Source organism: Muscardinus avellanarius (genome assembly GCF_963383645.1).
Source record: "Muscardinus avellanarius genome assembly, chromosome: 13".
Taxonomy (NCBI): domain Eukaryota; kingdom Metazoa; phylum Chordata; class Mammalia; order Rodentia; family Gliridae; genus Muscardinus; species Muscardinus avellanarius.
This window is the reverse complement of record NC_137799.1, coordinates 57136621-57156250: the sequence shown is the minus strand read 5'-3', so window position 1 is coordinate 57156250 and position 19630 is coordinate 57136621. Positions and strand designations below refer to the sequence as shown.

At 38.1% G+C, this 19630-nt stretch overlaps 1 protein-coding gene across 3 annotated transcripts in view; it reads right to left on the bottom strand.

The window, feature by feature from the left end:
* The window catches only part of BNC2 (basonuclin zinc finger protein 2), a gene marked incomplete at its 3' end in the record, with an annotated part of 307358 nt that overhangs the window by 247936 nt on the left and 39792 nt on the right, over nt 1–19630 (bottom strand). The window contains exon 3 of one of the 3 annotated variants that reach the window (XM_080708832.1): nt 8351–8434. The exons of the other annotated variants lie outside the window; for them this stretch is intronic. Coding sequence (XP_080564958.1) covers nt 8351–8434 — 84 coding nt within the window. The remainder of the gene's footprint in view (nt 1–8350; nt 8435–19630) is intronic. 3 annotated transcript variants of the gene reach the window in all.

The following is a 19630-nucleotide window of genomic DNA, read 5'->3' as shown; positions in this document are numbered from 1 at the left end:
TCAACATAATTTTTATAAGAAAAAAATAAATTTATGTTCATTGAACTGGTTTTTCTGTATTTACTAATATAGTTTCAAAAGAAAACTTTGAGTTACCATTAAATACAATATATTTTTCTTACTTGCTTTGAAAAAAATGCACTAAGGAATACAAAAGGAAGGAAGGAAGGAAAGGTAAAGTCATCCTGTCCTTTTCTGTCTTAACTTTGAATTCCTTATTCTGGGGGAAAATTATATTAACTGTTTTAAGGTAAGGAATACTTAATATTATTTCAGAATTTTATTACATTAATATTTAAGAAGTTTTTTTCCTTATTTTTACTTGTTTCATCACCAGAAAGTGGAAAAACTATGTATATAATAACAGCGATGCATTCACTATTAGCTATGAGCAAGGCAGAAAAACCTCATACACAGACACTATCTTCTCCCATCCTTCCAACAGTGCCAAGAAACACTGACAAGCTCAAGTCTTTCTATGCTATTTCATCAATAAAAATAAAACCCAGATACATAAACACACAGCAGCAGTATCTTAACTACTGGCTATTCTACTTAATTTCATGTAAGTCTGAAGTCAGGAAACACAGCATTGCAATTTGCACGTTATCCTCCCATATTGCAAGTAAGAAGGGAGATGGTAACCCAGAGCCATAAGCTTCTGGCTGGCTTTAACCAAATTCCATTCAGGGCTGTAGAGAAAAGAATAATTCAGTGGGCATTATCCATTCCTTCATTTCACATTCTTTAGAAAAGATCCAACGATCACAAAACTTTATGCAAAAATACAACTTAAATTTTGTAATTTTAGAAATTATGTAATTCCGCATCTTAATCTTTTCACTAGAGAAGGAAAACAAGTTGTAGATGTGTTTGTTTAAAGGAAAACATGCAAAAGCATAAAAATATAAAGTGAAAATACAGGAAAGGAAAAGATAACACAGAGAAAGAAGAGAGAAGGAAAAAGAGAGACACACGACTGGGAAAGAGAAAAGAGGTGACCAAGGGACTAAGAAAACGAAGAGAGTATCTGCAGTAAAACGGCTCTTGTCCAAAGTTTGCCAGAGATTCTACCCATCACTCTCATCTCTTTTCTGACAAAAGCGCTCTGATAATTTTTTTTCAAAAGACTGTTTTTCTCTACCTAAGCAGTTTCATCTTTCTTCCCAAATCTCCATGTTTATTTTCAAATAAAAGTTCAGTTTTAAAAACTTTGCTTATGTGTAAAGGGATCTCTTTCATTTTAGAAATGTACTTTAGAACCTACACACCATTGTTCAGTTTAGTGCATAAAACCTCAGAGTTGCTCTGACATTTCAGACCAGACAGTCTTTCCTTCTTCAGAAATTAAAGCTGCCTTCTACAGGGCTTGAAAACTACATTTGAAATCAGTGTCCGCTGACTGTGTGAAGCCTTAAAAATATGTTCATTTGCTTGAGGAGTAATCTATCACAAAAGATAGTTGCTTTGAATTGCAAGAAAACAACATGGATGTGCCCCGAGTATCAGAGGCCCTCCAAGAGGCATCCGCGGTTGGTCATGGGAGAGAAATGCCCTCCAACCTGAAGTATGTGTGCAAAGCAAGGGCAGCTGATGTACTCACAGCCAGACTCCATAGAAAATCAACTATGCATCATTTCAGCCAAGCAAAGAAACTCCCACCTGTCTACCTTTCCCTTGCGATTTACTTCTTTCTACTTACCCACCTACCCAACTTCACTATGTGCCAAATAAAACATTGGTCCTTATTATATTCCTCAGCAACATAAGAACGCAGGCATTTATACAAAAAATTCATTAAATAATACACCACTTTCGATATATTGATCCTACAAACAGTAACTCTGTGAAGTGGTTCAACACGATGTCATCACTACACAGCAACTTGTTTCATTTACAGTATCTGTTTCACTTCTACTCGTGAGCTAATATAATTCAATTTTTTTTTAACTGCACACAGGCTGCTAGACACATGTGCATGGCAAATGGAATCTGAACTTAGCTTAACAGCCTCATTTATTCCTGATGGTTTAAATTATTTCATCACAATTAATGACACCCCCTCAGCTTCCTGTGCAGTGCTGCCAGATGTTCAGAGACCACAAAGCCACTCTCTTCTTTGACGGCTGGTGACAAGTCGTCCTCTGAAGGACATTCCCTAGGTGCACAGGCCGGATGACACCTCCATTGCTTAGCACCTCTCTACCTCCCAGAGTAACCATGGTGAAGAAAAAGCAGGAAGGCATGAGAAACCAGCAAATGCATTAGCGAGAGCGAATTCTGTGAAGTGATCTAAACTCAGAGGCACTTGGCTCTTGCCGCAGGAGTTCCTAACCTTGTTGTTTTATGAAAGAGCCCTTTGCCGGCCCCTTCGCACCACTGGCACCCATTGAGTGCTTAGGGTGGCGTCAATCCTAGGGGAACACAAAGAACAATAATAACGTGAGTTTTCCACAGAGCCCTTTCTGGCTTTTGATAAATTTACTTGGGGGGGGGGGGATGTTTAAACTTAACCCTCTCTATCCTAATCATCTTTTTTTCTTTTTTAAAGAAGGAATAGTTCGAAATTGTTGTCTTCATCTTTAACTGCCATTATCTTCTATCCTATTCAGCACAAAATTCCAACAGAAATATATATTTTGATAGCTCCTGATAAATGGTTTAACCCTGTTCACCTGGGTTTAGTAAAAATTATTCTTTTCAGGGATGGTTGAGGTTTTTGTTGTTGTTGTTCTTATTAGGTTCTGTTTGTTATTACTGTCTCATTAATTTTGTTTAAAGAACATACTGAAAAGAGACTTCATACTTTTCTTGTTCTGATCCTGACATGGGGATAGCTATTTATGTCACCTCCTCATATAAGAACAACAAAAAAATTTTTTTCTCAACGTATTAAGTTCCTCATTTGAACTTTATATAAAAATGCAAGTTTACTTAATCACAGGTAGCTAAAAATGTAGCAAAAATAGTAAACATACTAGTACTTTCACAATAAGAATTCAATACTATGGCTCTAATTTCGAAAACATTTCCATAAACTAGAGAACATGTGGCAGACATTTTATGGATTATTTCTTAAATGTTTTTTAAAAAACGCTGATCTTATTCAGGGAATAAGGGGCCTTTACGTTTGCCAAAAAGAGTAATAGGAAAACAGAAAGGCCACCTGTGTCAGCCCACCCTATGGTATGAACATGAGCTATATGGGCATTTTTGAAAATATTTTCAAACTGAGATGGAAAAAAAACTCCCTATCAATACAGATCTTAAGCAGATGCAAAAGGCTCCTGTGTATGTTAGTAATTATGTGTGTGGCCTACACAGACCAATTTCACATGCCTCCAAAATTCAGTGTACTTTTTCTTTTATAAGCTACTTATAATTAGAGTCTTATACATATCAACTCTGACAATGGACACAAACACAGGGTAAACTAATCAAGCCAAACAAGTTGAATATTCCCCCTCATGAATGGCTTTTTAAATCCTAAATGACTACTGAATTCTACCAGACACTCTACACTTAATATTTTGACAGTTGTGTATTAAAATTACATTACTAGGAATTCCTACAGAATCGACAGTCCAGTGTTTATCAGAACCGAGGGGCTCAAAGGAAGCTGTCGTGGTGGCACACTCACAGCAGGCAGACAATAGGAAACTCTAAGTGCTCCCAGGGTTACATCAAATTTTCCATGGACCGAAACTAAAATGAAATAGTCCAATTACTGAGAGGTAGATAAGTAAAATAAACAACTAATTTCATACAGTGAAGTCGGGAGAGCGTCATATGGACCTCATTCTGCTGTCTCCAAACACTTTATCAGAGAGGGAAAGGGAGCTGAATAAACTTTAAACTCTCATGTAGGGATGCATTGCTTGTGTGTCCCTGGCAGATGTGAAAAGGAGATGAAATGGGCAAGGGAGAATCAAATATCCCTTCGCTGCAGGTTTGCTGATGGAAAGAGCACGGCAAAGATCTCACATCTGGCAATCATTTGTCAATAGCTGGAAAGAGAACGGCAGGAAACTTTCTGGCTCTTGGAGAAGATGAAAAGACAAAAACCATGTGTCACACACACGCACACGCACACACACACACGCACACACACTAGCTCTGCAATGGTACAATGACTACTACACTTATTCTCCATCCCTCCTCTACCACCCCCTAAATTTAATGATCTTCAGATATAGTCTACTCCGTGGTCAAAAACACGCAGTCACTTGACTTGTTAAAGCTGCAGTGTATGTACATTTTTCAAATAAACCCCAGGGCTTGATGTTAGAAAATCAAAATCAGTCAAGCATAGACCGCCTGGTACTTTGGGCAGGAATCCTTGTGGTTTAGTCAATAAACAGAATCTGAATGAAAGACACCACAGTAACTAGACAGTAACGTTTTGAACAGTTCTTAACCTGAAAGAGGGGGTTGGGGGTGGCAGTGCACTAGTGACCAGGGGCATAAAGCTACCAGGCCACTGAGGTCACTCCACCTCTACCTGCAACACGGCTGCTCACCACAAGGCCATCTGTTTTTTTCTTTTTTTATTATAATTATTAACATGCTGACTGTACACAATGAGTTTCACTGTGGCGTTCATGTACATCTGTACGGCGTGACGTGATCAAGTCCACCGTTCCTTCTGCCCTCGTTTGCATTCACATCCCCCAACCCCCGGCATCTGTTGTTCCTAAGAGAAAAAAAGATGAACTTATATTGGGGGCAATATTGTGGATATATTTGGGAAGGAAACAGCTGTTTAAAGATAAATAATTATACCTATTTAATAAGGTGGAAAAGGAAATCTCAGATTCTATCTAGTCCATGTTGGTGTGAGTTAAATGAAGAATTTTCTGACTCCATTATGAGTTCATAAAAAATAATCGGTTTTGCCTCAGTGGGTCTTTCATGTGATAAAAAGTTTTCAAGACACCCTATACACAATTAATTAAGTTCTTCAAAATCATGCAAACTTAAATTTGCTTGTGGTGCGCGATAGACTTCCAGGGGTAGCTTTGGTTCATCCTTATGCTGCATTTAACTAGCAGCCGCCACCTGAGCTCAGCCCTGTGACTCCGTAAGTGAATGCTGCAGGTTGTTTAATAACCTGGCAAATTCACAGTAGCTTGTCAAATTATTACAGGAACAGTGTCATCACTAAACAAGCCTGATCACGGTTAATTACAATGCAGACCAGAGAGCAGCCACAATTGTTCATTAATTACAGGAAGCACCTCATTTAAATTTTATGGAAATTTACACTTGCACCCCAGTATGTCTGGAAAAAAAAAGTAATCCTTCATGCATTCATAGAAGAAAGAAGTCTGTGGTTTATGAAACATCACAGTAAATTGTGTTTAATCTGGTACTGAAATATTGGTTCATTATTTACCCTAATTTTCTAAGCACTTCAATGGCGAAAAATACCAAGTCAAACCCCACATCTTGAATTCCCATCCAAGGAAAGAACTGTGCTAAGCTAACAGTAAGGACTTAATACAAGATGTGGCACAGTTAGACTAAAAGAGTTAACTTTTCTGTGATTAAAAATAAAATATTTACCAGCAACTAAGGAAGATCTAAACTAGAATAACCATTTCCTAGAAGAAAACTGTATGAGAGCCCAAGTCTTCACTACTTTGCATCAGTTAGCCTCCCAAGCTAAAGAGAGTGCCCAGATTCATACCTACTTCAAAAGCTGCTGAAGAAAATAAAGTTAGAAAATGACTTCAAGTCTTGGTTTCCAGCTATTTTTCTTAACCAAACAAATTCACACAAAAACAAAGAAGATGCCCTCACAAAAGTCAAACCAGGCATAGATTTGAAAGATGAAAGTCATCCCAAACCAAAGGTCCAAAAAATGCATACATGGTCAAGAGTGTTGGGATCCTGGGATTATTAAGTTACAAAGCTGCTAAGAAATCTGAAATGTTATAGAAAAAAAGCAAAGGTTTACAAAACAGAAGGTAAGAGGTAGGAAGAAGGTTCACCAATCATGAGAACTTATGTCAGCTAAAATATAAAACTAAGCCAGATATAAGGGTATATGTCCAAATGAAAATCCTTTATAAGAAAGAATATTAAAATAATAAAACATTGCTCCAACAGGAGGTTACTGTCAAATCAAAAGGCCAAACAGCAAACCAGATAGTAGTTACAATGCCTAGCCCTGGAGGAGACTCTGAGATCCAAGCAGGAAATGTAGACATCAACAGCAAATCCTAGAGTGAGTTGCCTGGAGTACAGAGTTGGACTAAAAAATAAGAAATGGCTCAGTCCCTAGTACACAAAAGAGTAGAATGCATGCAATGGCAAGAACAAAGTAAGATGAAACTTAAAAAAATACTATTCCAGGAATTGTTAGCTGGTGAATATATTGTAAAGTTTATTCAAACTGACATAATATGGGCGCACTAAAAATTGCTAAAATGCTTGGACACCATATCCAGGGCAGAAGAGAAAAAAAGGGGAAAGAAAAGGAAATGGCTTAAGTGGGTCCCAATGAATTCACCAATTCACCATAGCCGACAATTTATTAACAGATTCAACCTTTCCACTCAGTGCACCAAAATGCTGTTGCAAAATAAAAAATCCAATAATATGTTCACTTCTGTGACTTTATCCAGGAACTTACTCTTTGCAAGGCCCATGCTGAATTGTCAGCCATATAATCTATTTGCTGACAACCAGCGTTTCACTACTTTTTCTCCCTTGTTGCATCAAAATAATGTGCTCCACAGGCCTTTTTCAGTTTTACTTCACACATTCACATCTGCTAAACCCATTCCCTTTGCAACGTAACTTGAGGCTGAAAGACAAATTATTCAACAATCACCCATAGCAGATCCTTTCAGGTGACTTCTTTGATGAACCTCACTTATTCCTAACCAAAGAGGTCAAGGATCAGACTAGTCTCCACAAAAAGTCTTCCATCATTCTGTATTTCTGTGTCAAAGAGGAGCTGCTAGTTCTATAGAACCATGGAATACAAGATCATGTCTCATCTGTGCCACACCTGCTTTTCTATTGTACCAATGCCATACACCACCCAGACAGCACCAGCTTGGGGCACAGCGGAGCTCAGGTGGTCTTCCCTAGGCCAAGAGCAGGTGTGCGAGAGATGCTGTACCCTTCGGTATCATAAACACTGAAGCCTCCCCCTACCACCACTTCCAGCCTTATTCTCACTGTGAGAAAGTCAATTTTTAAAACCATTCTCTTTTTTCTTGTGTGAGGTATCTAAATCAGTAGAAATGTTTTAAAACTGAGCTCACAGTGCTCATCCCAGAAGCCTAAAAATTTAGAAAATAATGCCAAATGGAGGCCCTGAAAAAATTAGCATGGGTTTGCTCATGCTAGAGGACTTCGGCCTGTGTCTTTGCAATAGCACATACACTCCTTACAAAATAAAAGGTGCATGGAAGTGGAGCCATTTCTCTAATCAAGATGTCATATTTTAATCTGCAATATACTAAACAACTCAGAATGCCTTAAGACCACACAAAATGAACTGAAATTCAAGTCAACATTATCTGGAAAAAAGGTACTCTACACATGTCTCCCAATCCATTAAGATAAAAAACTTATCTCCAAGTCCTACTTTTCTTAAGTACCAAGTGAAAAGGCTGGTACCTGAGCTGAGAAATCATGGTGCAGGAAACATGATTTACCATACTTCCCCAGTGTCAAGGACAGTGTTTAGCACATGATACTGACAATTTTTTGGGGGAAGGGGAGTACTGGGGATTGAACTCAGAGGCATTCTATCACCAAGCCATACCCCTAGCCAGATTTTATTTCTTATTTAAAAACAGAGTCTCACTAGGTTGCTGACAGCCTCACTAAATTGTCAAGGCTGGCATTGAATCTCTTTCAACCAACTGTCAACCTGGCAGTAAACCTGCAGAGACCATATTCTTTTCCACTACAAAATATATTTGTTTCTTTATTTTCGTATTTGTGCTAAGTGTTAAAGCTCGTGGTATTCTACCTCTGAGCTATACTTCCAGCACTTTTTATTTTTTTTATTTTGAAACAGGCTCTCATTAAGTTGCTGAGGCTAATCTAGAACCTACAATCTCCCTGTTTCAGCCTCCCAAGTACAGGGATTACAGGCTTGTACCACCATACTCAGTCAAAATATATTTCTTGAATGAATAAATGAGTCCCAGTTACAGACAAATACTAAAAACGGTCTTCTATTGCACATATGATACATTGATCCCTCATTACGCCTGTCTCAATGGTCATCTTGTCCTGAAAAGGCTGATAATAGCAGCATGGCCATCAGGGACCACCACTGTTTCTGTTACATCACCCCCAGCTGATAAAACAGTAAGACTCCAACCTGGACTTCCAGCCTCTGGTCTGGCTCCTCCAGGTTTGGGCAAAAGTCTGCACCCAGCACTCTGCCAGCACATGCCAGTGGAACCTGGGGGAATACGGCCAGGTTAGATGCTGGGTATGGAGGCTACAGTGAACTGCACATCGTCATACTAAACCAGGCAGAAGAAGGGAAATCCCAACTGCAGGTGTGAGACAGGCCATTCTGGCTTGGCATGTGTTTGATACCTGGTGTCGAGTACATTACAAATATCATGCAACCTAGTTTATTAACTATGAGAAGGTAAATTCCAAGAAGACATGATCCACATAAATTCTGTTCCCCCTTGCATTCACAGCATGTAGCACAAAGAAAGCATTTAATAAATATCCATAGACAGGAAAATGGAAGTATAAAAGGAAGAAAAAGAAGAGAGAAACGAGAAAGACTAAAATATAGAAACTCTACTGGACACTGGTAACTTATTTTTTCCCCTCTGACTCTAATGTTCTTATGTGAAAATTAAGCAAACTGTAATGTATACTGTCTAAAGTTCCTTCCTGCTCTCAAATACTTGTTTATTTTTCCTATCCTTGGTATAGGCTGGCACAAGCGGGCTTTTATCTATTACCATTTATTTATTTACAAGGGGAAGGGTACTGGAGATTAAACCCAGGGGCATTCTACCACTGAGCGACATCCCCAGCCTTTTTTATTTCTTTTTTTTATCTTAAGACAGGGTCTCCCTAAGTCACCCAGGTAGCCTCAAAGTTTTGATACTCCTGTCCCAGGCTCCCAAGTACTGGAATTACTATCTTTAGGTTTAAAAGCTGGGTACAGTGGTGAGTCCTTATAATCCTAGTACTTTGAAGTCTTGAGACAGGAGGATCACAGGTTCAAGGCTAGACTCAGCAATTTAGAGAGAAATGCAATATCTGAGTGAGACCCTGTTCGAAAATAATAGAGAGAGAGAGAGAGAGAGAGAGAGAGAGGGAGAGAGAGAAAGTATCTGTGTCTGAGACAGGAGGATTGCAGGTTTGAGATTGAGCCTCAGCAATTTAGCGAAGCTCTCAGCAATTTACCAGGACCCTGCTTCCAACTAAAAACTAAAATAAAATAAAGTAGGGCTAGATGTGTAGTTAAGATGTAGAATTCTCCTGGGTTCAATCCTTAGAATTATTAAAAAAAAAAGACTGGGGGTGTAGCTTAGAGATAGAATATCCCTGGGTTTAATCTTAAACTCCCCCAAAAAATCTAAGCCTAGAAACCTTAAGTTTATAAGAATGTCCTAAAATGAAAATAACAAAAGTTATAATTTAGTCAATAGTTCTCTATATCTGGAATTCTACACTGAAAGCCATGAAGATCTCCTTGCCTACTACTACTTGCCCCACTTCAGATTTTAAAATAAGGCAAAAGGGATTTAGGTTACATCTAAATCTATTTTCTGCTTTTTAAAAATGTCTCTAGAGGGCTGGGACATAGCTCAGTAGTAGACTGCCTACCATGCACAGGGCCCCCTTGGTTCAGTCTCCAGCAATGTCAAAAAATTTTTTTTTCAAAATAAAAATTTCTCAAGCCGGGCGTGGTGGCGCACACTTGTAATCCCCGCGCTTGGGAGGCAGAGACAGGAGGATCGCGCAGGTTCAAAGCCAGCCGCGCGCGCTGGCTTAGGAGACCCTGTTTCCAAATAAAAATATAAAAATAGGTCAGGGAGTGTAGCCCGGAGGCAGCAGGGCTTCCAGGAAACCCAGTACCACCAAAATAAATAAATAAACAAATAAATAAATAAATAAATAATAAAAAATAAAATAAAAATTTCTCTAATCACTACTTGTTACTTAGGAAAACATACCCTCATTGCTAAACATATATCAACCTACACACACCTGAATCAACTGAATCAATTCTTCAACCATTTAAGATCCTACTCTTCCCTTTTTCTTAAGTTTTTCATTCTGCTTATGCACATTAAGGTGAAATGGACAGAAGTATCATCTGTCTTTGCAGTTTAAAAACATTTTTTACCCATGAGTTCCACCAGTGAAGTCCATATGCCAGTTAAATGCGGGGCACTTTCCATATAGATTAACAATTGTAATAGAAAGGAACATTTCCATTTCACATGTAAAAACTAAGGTTTGGAGCCACATGCTATTAAGTTGTAAAACTCAGATTCAAACTCAAGAAATAACAAAGAATCTGGGCATGGTGGCACAAGTCTATAATTCCAGCACTTGAGAGGCTGAGACAGGAAAATTGCAAGTTCGAGGCCAGCTTCAGCAATTTAATGAGACTCTCAGCAACTTAGACTCTATTTCAAAATAAAAAATAAAAAGGACTAAAGATGTAATTCAGAGGATAGAATGCTCCTGAGTTCAATTTCCAATCTGCAAAAAAAAAAAGGACAAAAGAAAGATTGAGAAGAAACTAATTCTTAAAACGCCATAAAATTACATGTAGTGGCATCCATTCTAGAGTATTTATTGTTTCCTATGAAGACATTACAAAGGGACAATAAAGGGAAGGAAGCAGGTGTTAACAGATATCAAGCCTGCTACTTGTTCTTCAGCATAGAACAACATAAACAATATAGAAAGAAAGTTACCTCTAAATTAAGGAATGAGAAAAAAGTAAACATAAAAAAGAACATAACCATTGGGAATTTGTGTGCCACACATAGAAATACTGCTAATTCCAGCCCTCCACCAACATTCGGAAGGGCACCACTGAGTTCTGCAAAAGTAACTCTCCCTAGGGGGCAATAAGAAGAAAGGGGGAAATCAATCTCCAAATATTTTATATCAAAACAAAATCCCACAATAAGTTTCCTATAAACCTCAGCAAATGTTGAACACCTAACTGACTGAAGTAGACGCCATAAACCAGAACGTATATAGTGCACACTAGGAATAAACAGCATCTTACTTAACATTTAAGACCAATTCCTACTTACCTTAATATTATTTGCCCACTGTCACAAACACTAAGTTTATAGTTCCTTTTTAGCTTCACAGTTAGCAAATTTTATCAACACTCTCAAGAGGAAAGAAGAAAGTTGAGCAACAGCACTGGGTTACAACTTTAAACACTTAAGAGACAGTTTCTGAGAGAAAACAAAAAGGTCTGTGAATAAGTTGGGGAGGAACTGGCGGCAAGCTACCAGTATTTAACAATCCTAATAAAAAAAGAAAGAAACTGGTAGGGAAGTGGGTAGCACTCTAAGACTTAGAATCCTAAAATTTCTGAGCAGACAAAAAAAAATCTGTGAGTTTTCATAAAAGTGGACTTCCATTAGGAGGTCCAAGATCCAGATTAGGAAACTGAGACCCAAAACAAAACCACATAGTTCACTCAAGGGTTGTTGTCTAACAGTGCCCAACATTTCCACCAAAACCACCTCCAGTGTCATCATTTACCAGATAGAGACATTTTCTTAAAGGGAAAGGCAAGCCATATTTCTTTCCTAATTCATAAAAACATCCCAAGGAAAATGCAAAGGACATTAAATATGATAATCTAATTAGTTGTAATTTTGCACATCTTGTTCTGTCCTTTGATTCGGAAACCTCAAATGTTAGCCAGCTATAGGCAACCAAAAAAATGACCAATAGAACATAAACTGATAGAACACACATTGCCTAAGTCATTAAAATTACATTGTAAATTAAGATATAATATGGTGTATACATAATCACTCTTTGGAATCTAAGTTTTAAATTGATGGGGGGATTGCTTTTTACCTACTTTCCTTTGTGTTAGCAGTTAGTGTCTGTTTCAATACTATACTCTAAGATGAAGCTCTACAATTACAAATTACAAAACGTTCACAGTGATTAAAAATATAAAGACTTAAAATTTTTACTCTTTTTCCATTTTTGTGTATACCTAAATTTAAGCCAAAACCAAAGAGAAATACTGCACTGATTGGCTAATTTTTCTGAACATTATTCTACAGGTTTAATTATGGGATGATAACTGTCTAGAAATAATAAAATACAACTCTGCTACTGCTGCTGCTGCCGCTGCCGCAGCAACAGGAAGCCAGAGGCCTTAAAAGGGACCCTGTGGAATCCCCAGGGTAAGCTGAAACTGAGTGCCTATCTGTGCTCCTGTACATACCTCAAAGGAATCATGGTGTGTGAGAGGGCTATTTACAACTTACTCTGTGTATAATCAGCAAAAACAAAAGATATGACAACAAGCATAAAGACCTCTCTCTCTCTTTCTCCTCTCAGGAGAATTCAGCAAGGGAGGGCCAGTGGGCATTCACTTCAGTGTCAAAAGGGCTTCCAGAAAACACATTTTCTGTAGGGCAGGGAGGAAATGTGGCAGGCTTCCTACACACACACACACACACACACACACACACACACACACACACACAAACAGTCTTTGTTCACTAAAATCACATATAAAAGCTGTTAGGCACTAAACTTTTGAAGACAAAAAAAAACCCAAATTGGTCAAAATATTTAAAACTGAATAGGAGTAGGAGGTGGGTGGAAGGAAGGGAACAAAAGAAGAACAAAAAAGGCAGGAAATGATAACTTAGGGGAAAAAATATATATATTACCAAGAGAGGAGCTCAGAGAACCGGGAACACTTTTTAATTCAGGGTCCAGTTGGAATTTAATTTTACTTTTAAATATTAAATATTCAGGTAGGCTTTTGCCTGATAGGAACTAGGAAAGTCATAGCCTAAGTAAACAAACTAACTTCCATGTTAGCTCAAGTCTTTTCAGTTAAGCTGGCCACCAGCCCAGATCACTCTGAAGTACTATATGTTTTGGTGGTTTCAGTCTAGCAGTATTGCAAGGGATAAGAGAAACAATCAGAAGAACTTGAAAATAATATATGAAAAATTGGTCTTGAAAATAGAAAGAGAGAAAGAGATAACCAGGAAAATATAGCCCCACGTAGAGAACTCAGGAACATCTAGGTACAAAAACTATCACATTCCAAGCCAGATGAAGCATTGATAGAACTTCAGCTGAATTTCAGTGGTTATACAATGCCTGGCAGCAAGAGGGAAAACCACTCAGGTATCACCAAGAATTCAGGAAAACCATTAAATGAAATGGACTGGCCAATAAATTCACCAGGAGTCCATGCAAGAAAGAATGGATAAAGAAATAAACAGATTATCCAACAATGAAGATGAAGATGCACACAAAACACCCTGCTGCAAAATAAATGAATACGAAAACTGAAAAATAGTAAGTGAGCTAAGTGGCTGGGGATGCAGTTAATCCATATCTTAATTTCTCAGACTATAACTTAAATAAAAGATAGCATTTGAGGCCTCAACTTGAACCTCCAAGCTAAGACACCCTCCCCGGGCAAGCCAAGTATATAGAATCTAAAGCTGAAGGAGAGCCTTACTCACTGATCAAAAAACAGTGGGTGAGACAAAGCAGTATATATTACTGTTCTAATAAAGAATGGGAAGAAATACTCTTGTTCTTTCAGAAGCCTCAGATGAGGCAGAAACACAATAAAGATGAGAGGCATGTTATAAAAGTGCATAGGATGGAGACAGTTGCCGAAGGGTGACAGCAATCCCCTCTGGAGTTGTCCTAGAACAAAGAACTCAGGATCAGGATAAGAGGCCAGAAAAGGAAAAGGATCAACTAGTACATGATTATGCTACTCAACAGGTTGACAGATAAGGAAGATGCTCTGGGGTGAGAGTGGTGTAAACAGGCAGCTGTCCTCCCAGGCTCAGGAGCTGTTTAATGGAGGTTCACTCTCACTTCCTGAAGAACTCATTCTCCTCCTGAACAGCCAAAGAACAGGGCCCTGGGCTCTGTGACAGGAGAACTTCTGCAGGTACAATTACTGGAGATTTCCATAGCCACAAACAACAACAAAAATACCTGTTTTTCTACTGTAAAATATGGGATAAAAAGTAAAAATCTTTTTTCCCTGGTGACACCCTGAGGAGCTTAATGGACTGTGAATAATGCTGAAATTACAGAGAGTCTGTCTTCTAGAGTGCTCAAAGCGCTTTACACATAATATTTATTAATTTCCACATCAGATAAGTAGAGTAGGGGGCTTTCAATAGCATTCTTTTTATTTTAAACAAGAAAACTAAGACCTATCACTTCAGTCTTCTATATGTGATAAAATGTGTAGGTGAAATTAAGACAAGTTTCCTCATCTAATAACACTATTATTTTATTAGAAAAAATTCCCACCATTTGATAGGGTTCAACTTATTTCATTCAACTCTTGTTTTACCTAGGTTTTAGTACTGAAGAAAATGAGAATAAAGGCATTTACCTAGGCTATGCATGGATTTTTATATATAAGAAAAAAAGTACAAAATTGGATTGCTTTAATTGGTTCTTATTATTGATCACTTGTAATTCAGTATTTTGGAAACTGTTCATGGAAACTTGTTGCTTATTGGCATATACATTGTCAAGTTTGATGAAAAGCATTAAATGAAATTTCAAGTATGCTTACACATGCCTTGGTTAACTTTCTGTTTTCAAGGCTCAACTCCAACCATCCAAAAGACAGGTAGTTTAAAAGATCTGCATGTGGAGTTAGTCTTCTATTTAAATCCCAGCTATGTTACATTGTAAATTTGATTAGCTACTTAGCATCTCAGAGCCTTGTTTCCTACATCTATAAATTGGGAATAATTCTATTCCCTGTGCAGGGTTGGTGAGGTTGACTCAGGTAACAGAGCAAATGCAACTTTCCACCCATACCACACCAAAGTACCTATGAGCCCTGAGAAGTTTGAGGCCATGAGAACATGCATTTAGGGGAGATAGAAGCAAACTCCAAGCATCAAAGGAATAATATCAGCAATTTGGAAAACCAAAAAAAAAAAAAATAGACTCATCCAATTAATCTCATTTGGGGTCCAATGCAACCAACCTTTAGAAGTCTACCTATGATGCTGTGCTAAGAAAGACTACAAGGATATGTAAGGGTTGACTGTGATATTCTTCACCCAGAGAAGTAATAAGAAGTGGCATATTTTCCCCATATGCCCCTCTAGCACCAACTAAACCCTTTACACTGAAAATACAGGCAATTTTTTTGAGTTCTCTTCCATGCTATTGGCTTGACCTATGAATTTAAAAAGGAAAGAGTTTCCAGGGTGGGGGCAACAAATTGATTCACAAAACCAATAGTACAGGTCAATGGTCCAAGTTATGCTTCTCATCTCTCCAAGTGATGTTCCTGAGCATTAAAGTTTGAGAACTTCTCACCTAAGTAGACAGGTAATGCTAAAAGAAGGAAGAAAATGGAAATGCATGTGCAGGCTTACTGGACCATACAGTAAAAATTTCCCTGACACATAAAACCATACCATGTACTAATCAATTCCCCCTCAAGCCTACTCAGGACCCCAACCTTAAAAAGAAAAAAATGTATAAATGCAAACAAAAGTTGATTTCCGTGGGATACCCTCTACTCCCATCTCAAATGCATGAATCTCACCTACAATGAGATCGAGGGGAAAATCAAATGATGCACTATTCTGCACTAGACGGGTAAAACGAAAATGCAAAGCAGGGTGTGGTGGTGCATGCTTGTAATCCCAGGACTTGGGAAGCTGACACGGAAGGATCAAGAGTTTGTGGCCAACCTCTGCAATTTAGTGAGGCCCTGATACAAAATTAAAAAAATAAAAGAGAAAGAAAGCTAGAAGTGTAGCACAGAAGCAAAATCACCTGAATTCAATCTCAAGTATAAGAGGGGTGGGGGAGGAGGAGGAGAGAATGGATGAATAAGAATATAAATGCAAATTACTCCGACCAATAGCACACTTTGGGCAAAGTCCCAGTTCTCAAGAAGTGGTGAGGAGCTAAAGTAAAAGAGAGTTTCTTTTCTTTTCTTTGGGGATCTCATAAAATGAGGTATGTTATTCCAAACTGAACATACTTCACTTATGATATCCAGTAGCTTTCGAAGCTTGAGGGGAAGCTTAGGAGACAACACTTCATAAATAAATAATAAAACACATAGAACAGCTTTCCTTTTTGTTTTTTGTGTTAGCTGCCTCACATAAAAATAAAGTAACTTCTATCACTGACTCACCTAATGATAAGTAACACTAAAACAACAACAACTACTACATTTTCTCTCTACATTCTTTCCTTTTGGTGATGAGACATTGTCTCCCCACGTTCTACCTCTGACTTCCAGGTGAACAGGACTCCCAAATCTCTGCCATTTACCATGTGAATTTCAGTCTTGCGTTGTCAAGCTCTCACTAAATTTTCTAGTTAACATCTCTCAAAACGAGAAAATGGGTTCACTGTCTACTTCCTTTGTATGGTTCACCCAACTTTCCTGTATTATTGAATGTTATAACAGTCATACATTTTGACTAAATGCCCTTTGTTTCACAAAGTAAATTTTGAAAGTCTGTCAATTTTTGTTTTCCAATCCCCTCAGATGCCCCACACACACCCGCACATACATACTTTCTAGATCATTCCTAACAAGTGGATGCTGGGACCTCTGCACTAACCTCTATGCAATAATACCAAACTTACCATTCTATACTCACCAACTAATTCTATTTACCATCCCAATGATTGTCAAATACTTTCTCCTAAATAATGTTTAGAGTTCCCCACAAATTACTAATTAAAGTTCTTTCCAGGCCCTCTACAATCTAGCTCTAACCTGCCTTTCCAGCTTTATCTCCTCCTCTTCCTCCTCCTCCTCCTTCATGAAAAATATTTAGCAGACAGTCTAATTAGAGTGTTTGATGTTTCTTGCATACTGATTTGGATTTTCCTCATTTGACATAGTTCTCCTACTGCTCTTTTTGGCATACCCTCCCCTGCATTCTACTTTTGAAGTTTTCCATATTTCCTGATGACACTTCTTCCATGAAATTCCCTAATCCCTGTGCAGAAGGGATCTCCTCCCCCCCGTTGCTCCAGGATCTTTAGGGTAATCAGCACTCTACAACCTTGGACTTTGACTTTAAATACATGTTTTTCTCTCCTTAAGAGCAAAAACTAGCTTATTACTCTTTGTATTCCCCTAAAGCACCTGCCACACAACACACACCAGAGTCTCAACTAATATATACTAAATAATAAATATATCTCTTAAAATTCAAAGCGGCACCAGTGACAAACTATTTCATTATTTCACCTGATGCCAGGGCAGTTAGGGGACAGTAATTCTTGTTTTACAAAAACTCAAGATGCAAAAAAGTTACTATATATGGACAGAAAAGATTTTGGAGTATAAGCTAAGGTTCAGTCACCAATTCAATGTCACTCTTTGTGTGTGTGTTTGTGGGGGGGGGGTGGTACTGGGTATGGAACCCAGAGGCCTTATACCTCCAGACTATACACCTAGACCTATTTTATATCTTATTTGGAAATAGGGTCTCACTAACTTACTAAGAATCTCACTAAGTAGCTGAGGCTGGCTTTGAACCTGTGCAATCCTCTTGTCTCAGCCTCCCAAGTACTGGGATTACAAGCATGCGACACCACCCCCAGCTCAATGTAACTCTTTTGATCTATGGTATACTTCTGTTGGGATGAATCTCCTCAGAAATGGACCTGTAGACTTGAATTTCCTGTTAGTGAACTTTCCATTCTACTTCAGGATGTCTCTAAAACTGGACTCCATGAAGCAACCTTCTAGAAGCGGGGAAAATGAACGTCTCCTTTACGTTGTAACTGAAGAGGTCTCTCCTTCCCCCACTAGTTGTCAACATATACATCATTTCTAAAGTATATAATAATAACATATAGACTTCTATAGCATCTATAGACTTCTATAACATATGTCTTCTATAGCATCCTAGTAAAATTTACTAGGCTTCAGTAATAGGTACAGGTATAAAAATCTCCTTTAATAACCTCTTATTAAAATAAATATTGATTGCTATAGACCTGGAAAGAATGTAATCATCCCATTACACTGCCCTGAAATATGAACACATTTTTTTTTTTTTGCAGTACTGGAGGTGGAACACAGGGGCATTCTACCTATGAGCTATACCTCAGCCCTATTTTTTATTATTTATTTTTGAAACAGGGTCTCACTGAGTTGCAGTAAGTAGCTGAGGCTGGCCATGAACCGTGATCTTCCTGTCTCAGCCTCCCAAATGTTGGGATTACAAGCATATGACATCACGCCTTGCAATATAAACACAATTTTAAGATACTATGAAAAGATCTTACAAGCAACTGGGGATAAATCTCCTTTCCTAATCAGTTTCTGATTTGTTTCAAATAAGGGGTAAATAAACTGTACCCTGTGGGCTAAATGCTACCCTGTTGCCCACTTTTGTAAATAAAGTTTTATTGAATCTAGTCATACCTATTCCTTTACAGATATAGCTGCTTAGACTTACAAAGACAAAGTTGAATTGTTATTGCAGAAATCATACATCTGTCCAACATATTTACCATCTGGCCTTTCATGGAAAAGACTTGCCAACCCCAGTTTAATCTGTGCAAAATCAGGCCTCTTTCCTTAGCAATAACATTTCCAAGAATTCACCTTTTATAAGGTTTTTACAAGTTAAAGCAAGGACGTTCATATTGAAACACCACTCTTTACTTAAAAAAATTCAGCAAAGAATTCATTAAAAATTATGATAGGGCCTGGCATGGTGTCACACACCTATAATCTTAGTACTTGGGAGGCTGAGACAGGACTACAAGTTCTTTAAGGCAAGTCTCAGCAAAGAATTTAGTAAAGCCCTTAGCAACTTAGCAAGACCCTATTTTGAAATTTTAAAAATATTTTTTTAAAAGGCTAGGGGTTAGCCGGGCATGGTGGTACAAGCTTGTAATCCCAACATTTGGGAGGCTGAGACTGGAGTATCGTGGTTCATGGACAGCCTCAGCTACTTATTAGTGAGGCCCTCCATAAGTTAGTGAGACCCTGTTTCAAAATAAAGAATAAAAAACAGGGCAGGGGGTATAACTCGGAGGTTGAATGCCTCTGGGTTCCATCCCCAGACCAAATAAATAAATAAATAAATAAATAAATAAATAAATAAATAAATAAATAAATAAATGGCTAGGGGTTTAGCTCAGAATAGAATACCCATGGGGGTTTAATCCCTAATACCTACCAGAAAAAATATATATATATAATCTCTTTCTCTCTCTCTCTCCCTCCGCGCGCGCGCCTCTCTCTCTCTCTCTCTCTCTCCCTCCCTCCCTCCCTCCCTCTCTCCTAGCTCCTAGTTCAGGAAACTGAACCCAAGGTCTTAGGCTTACTAAGCATGTACTCTACTACTTAACCACATTCACAGGCTCTATGGTGGATATCTATATTTATAGACAT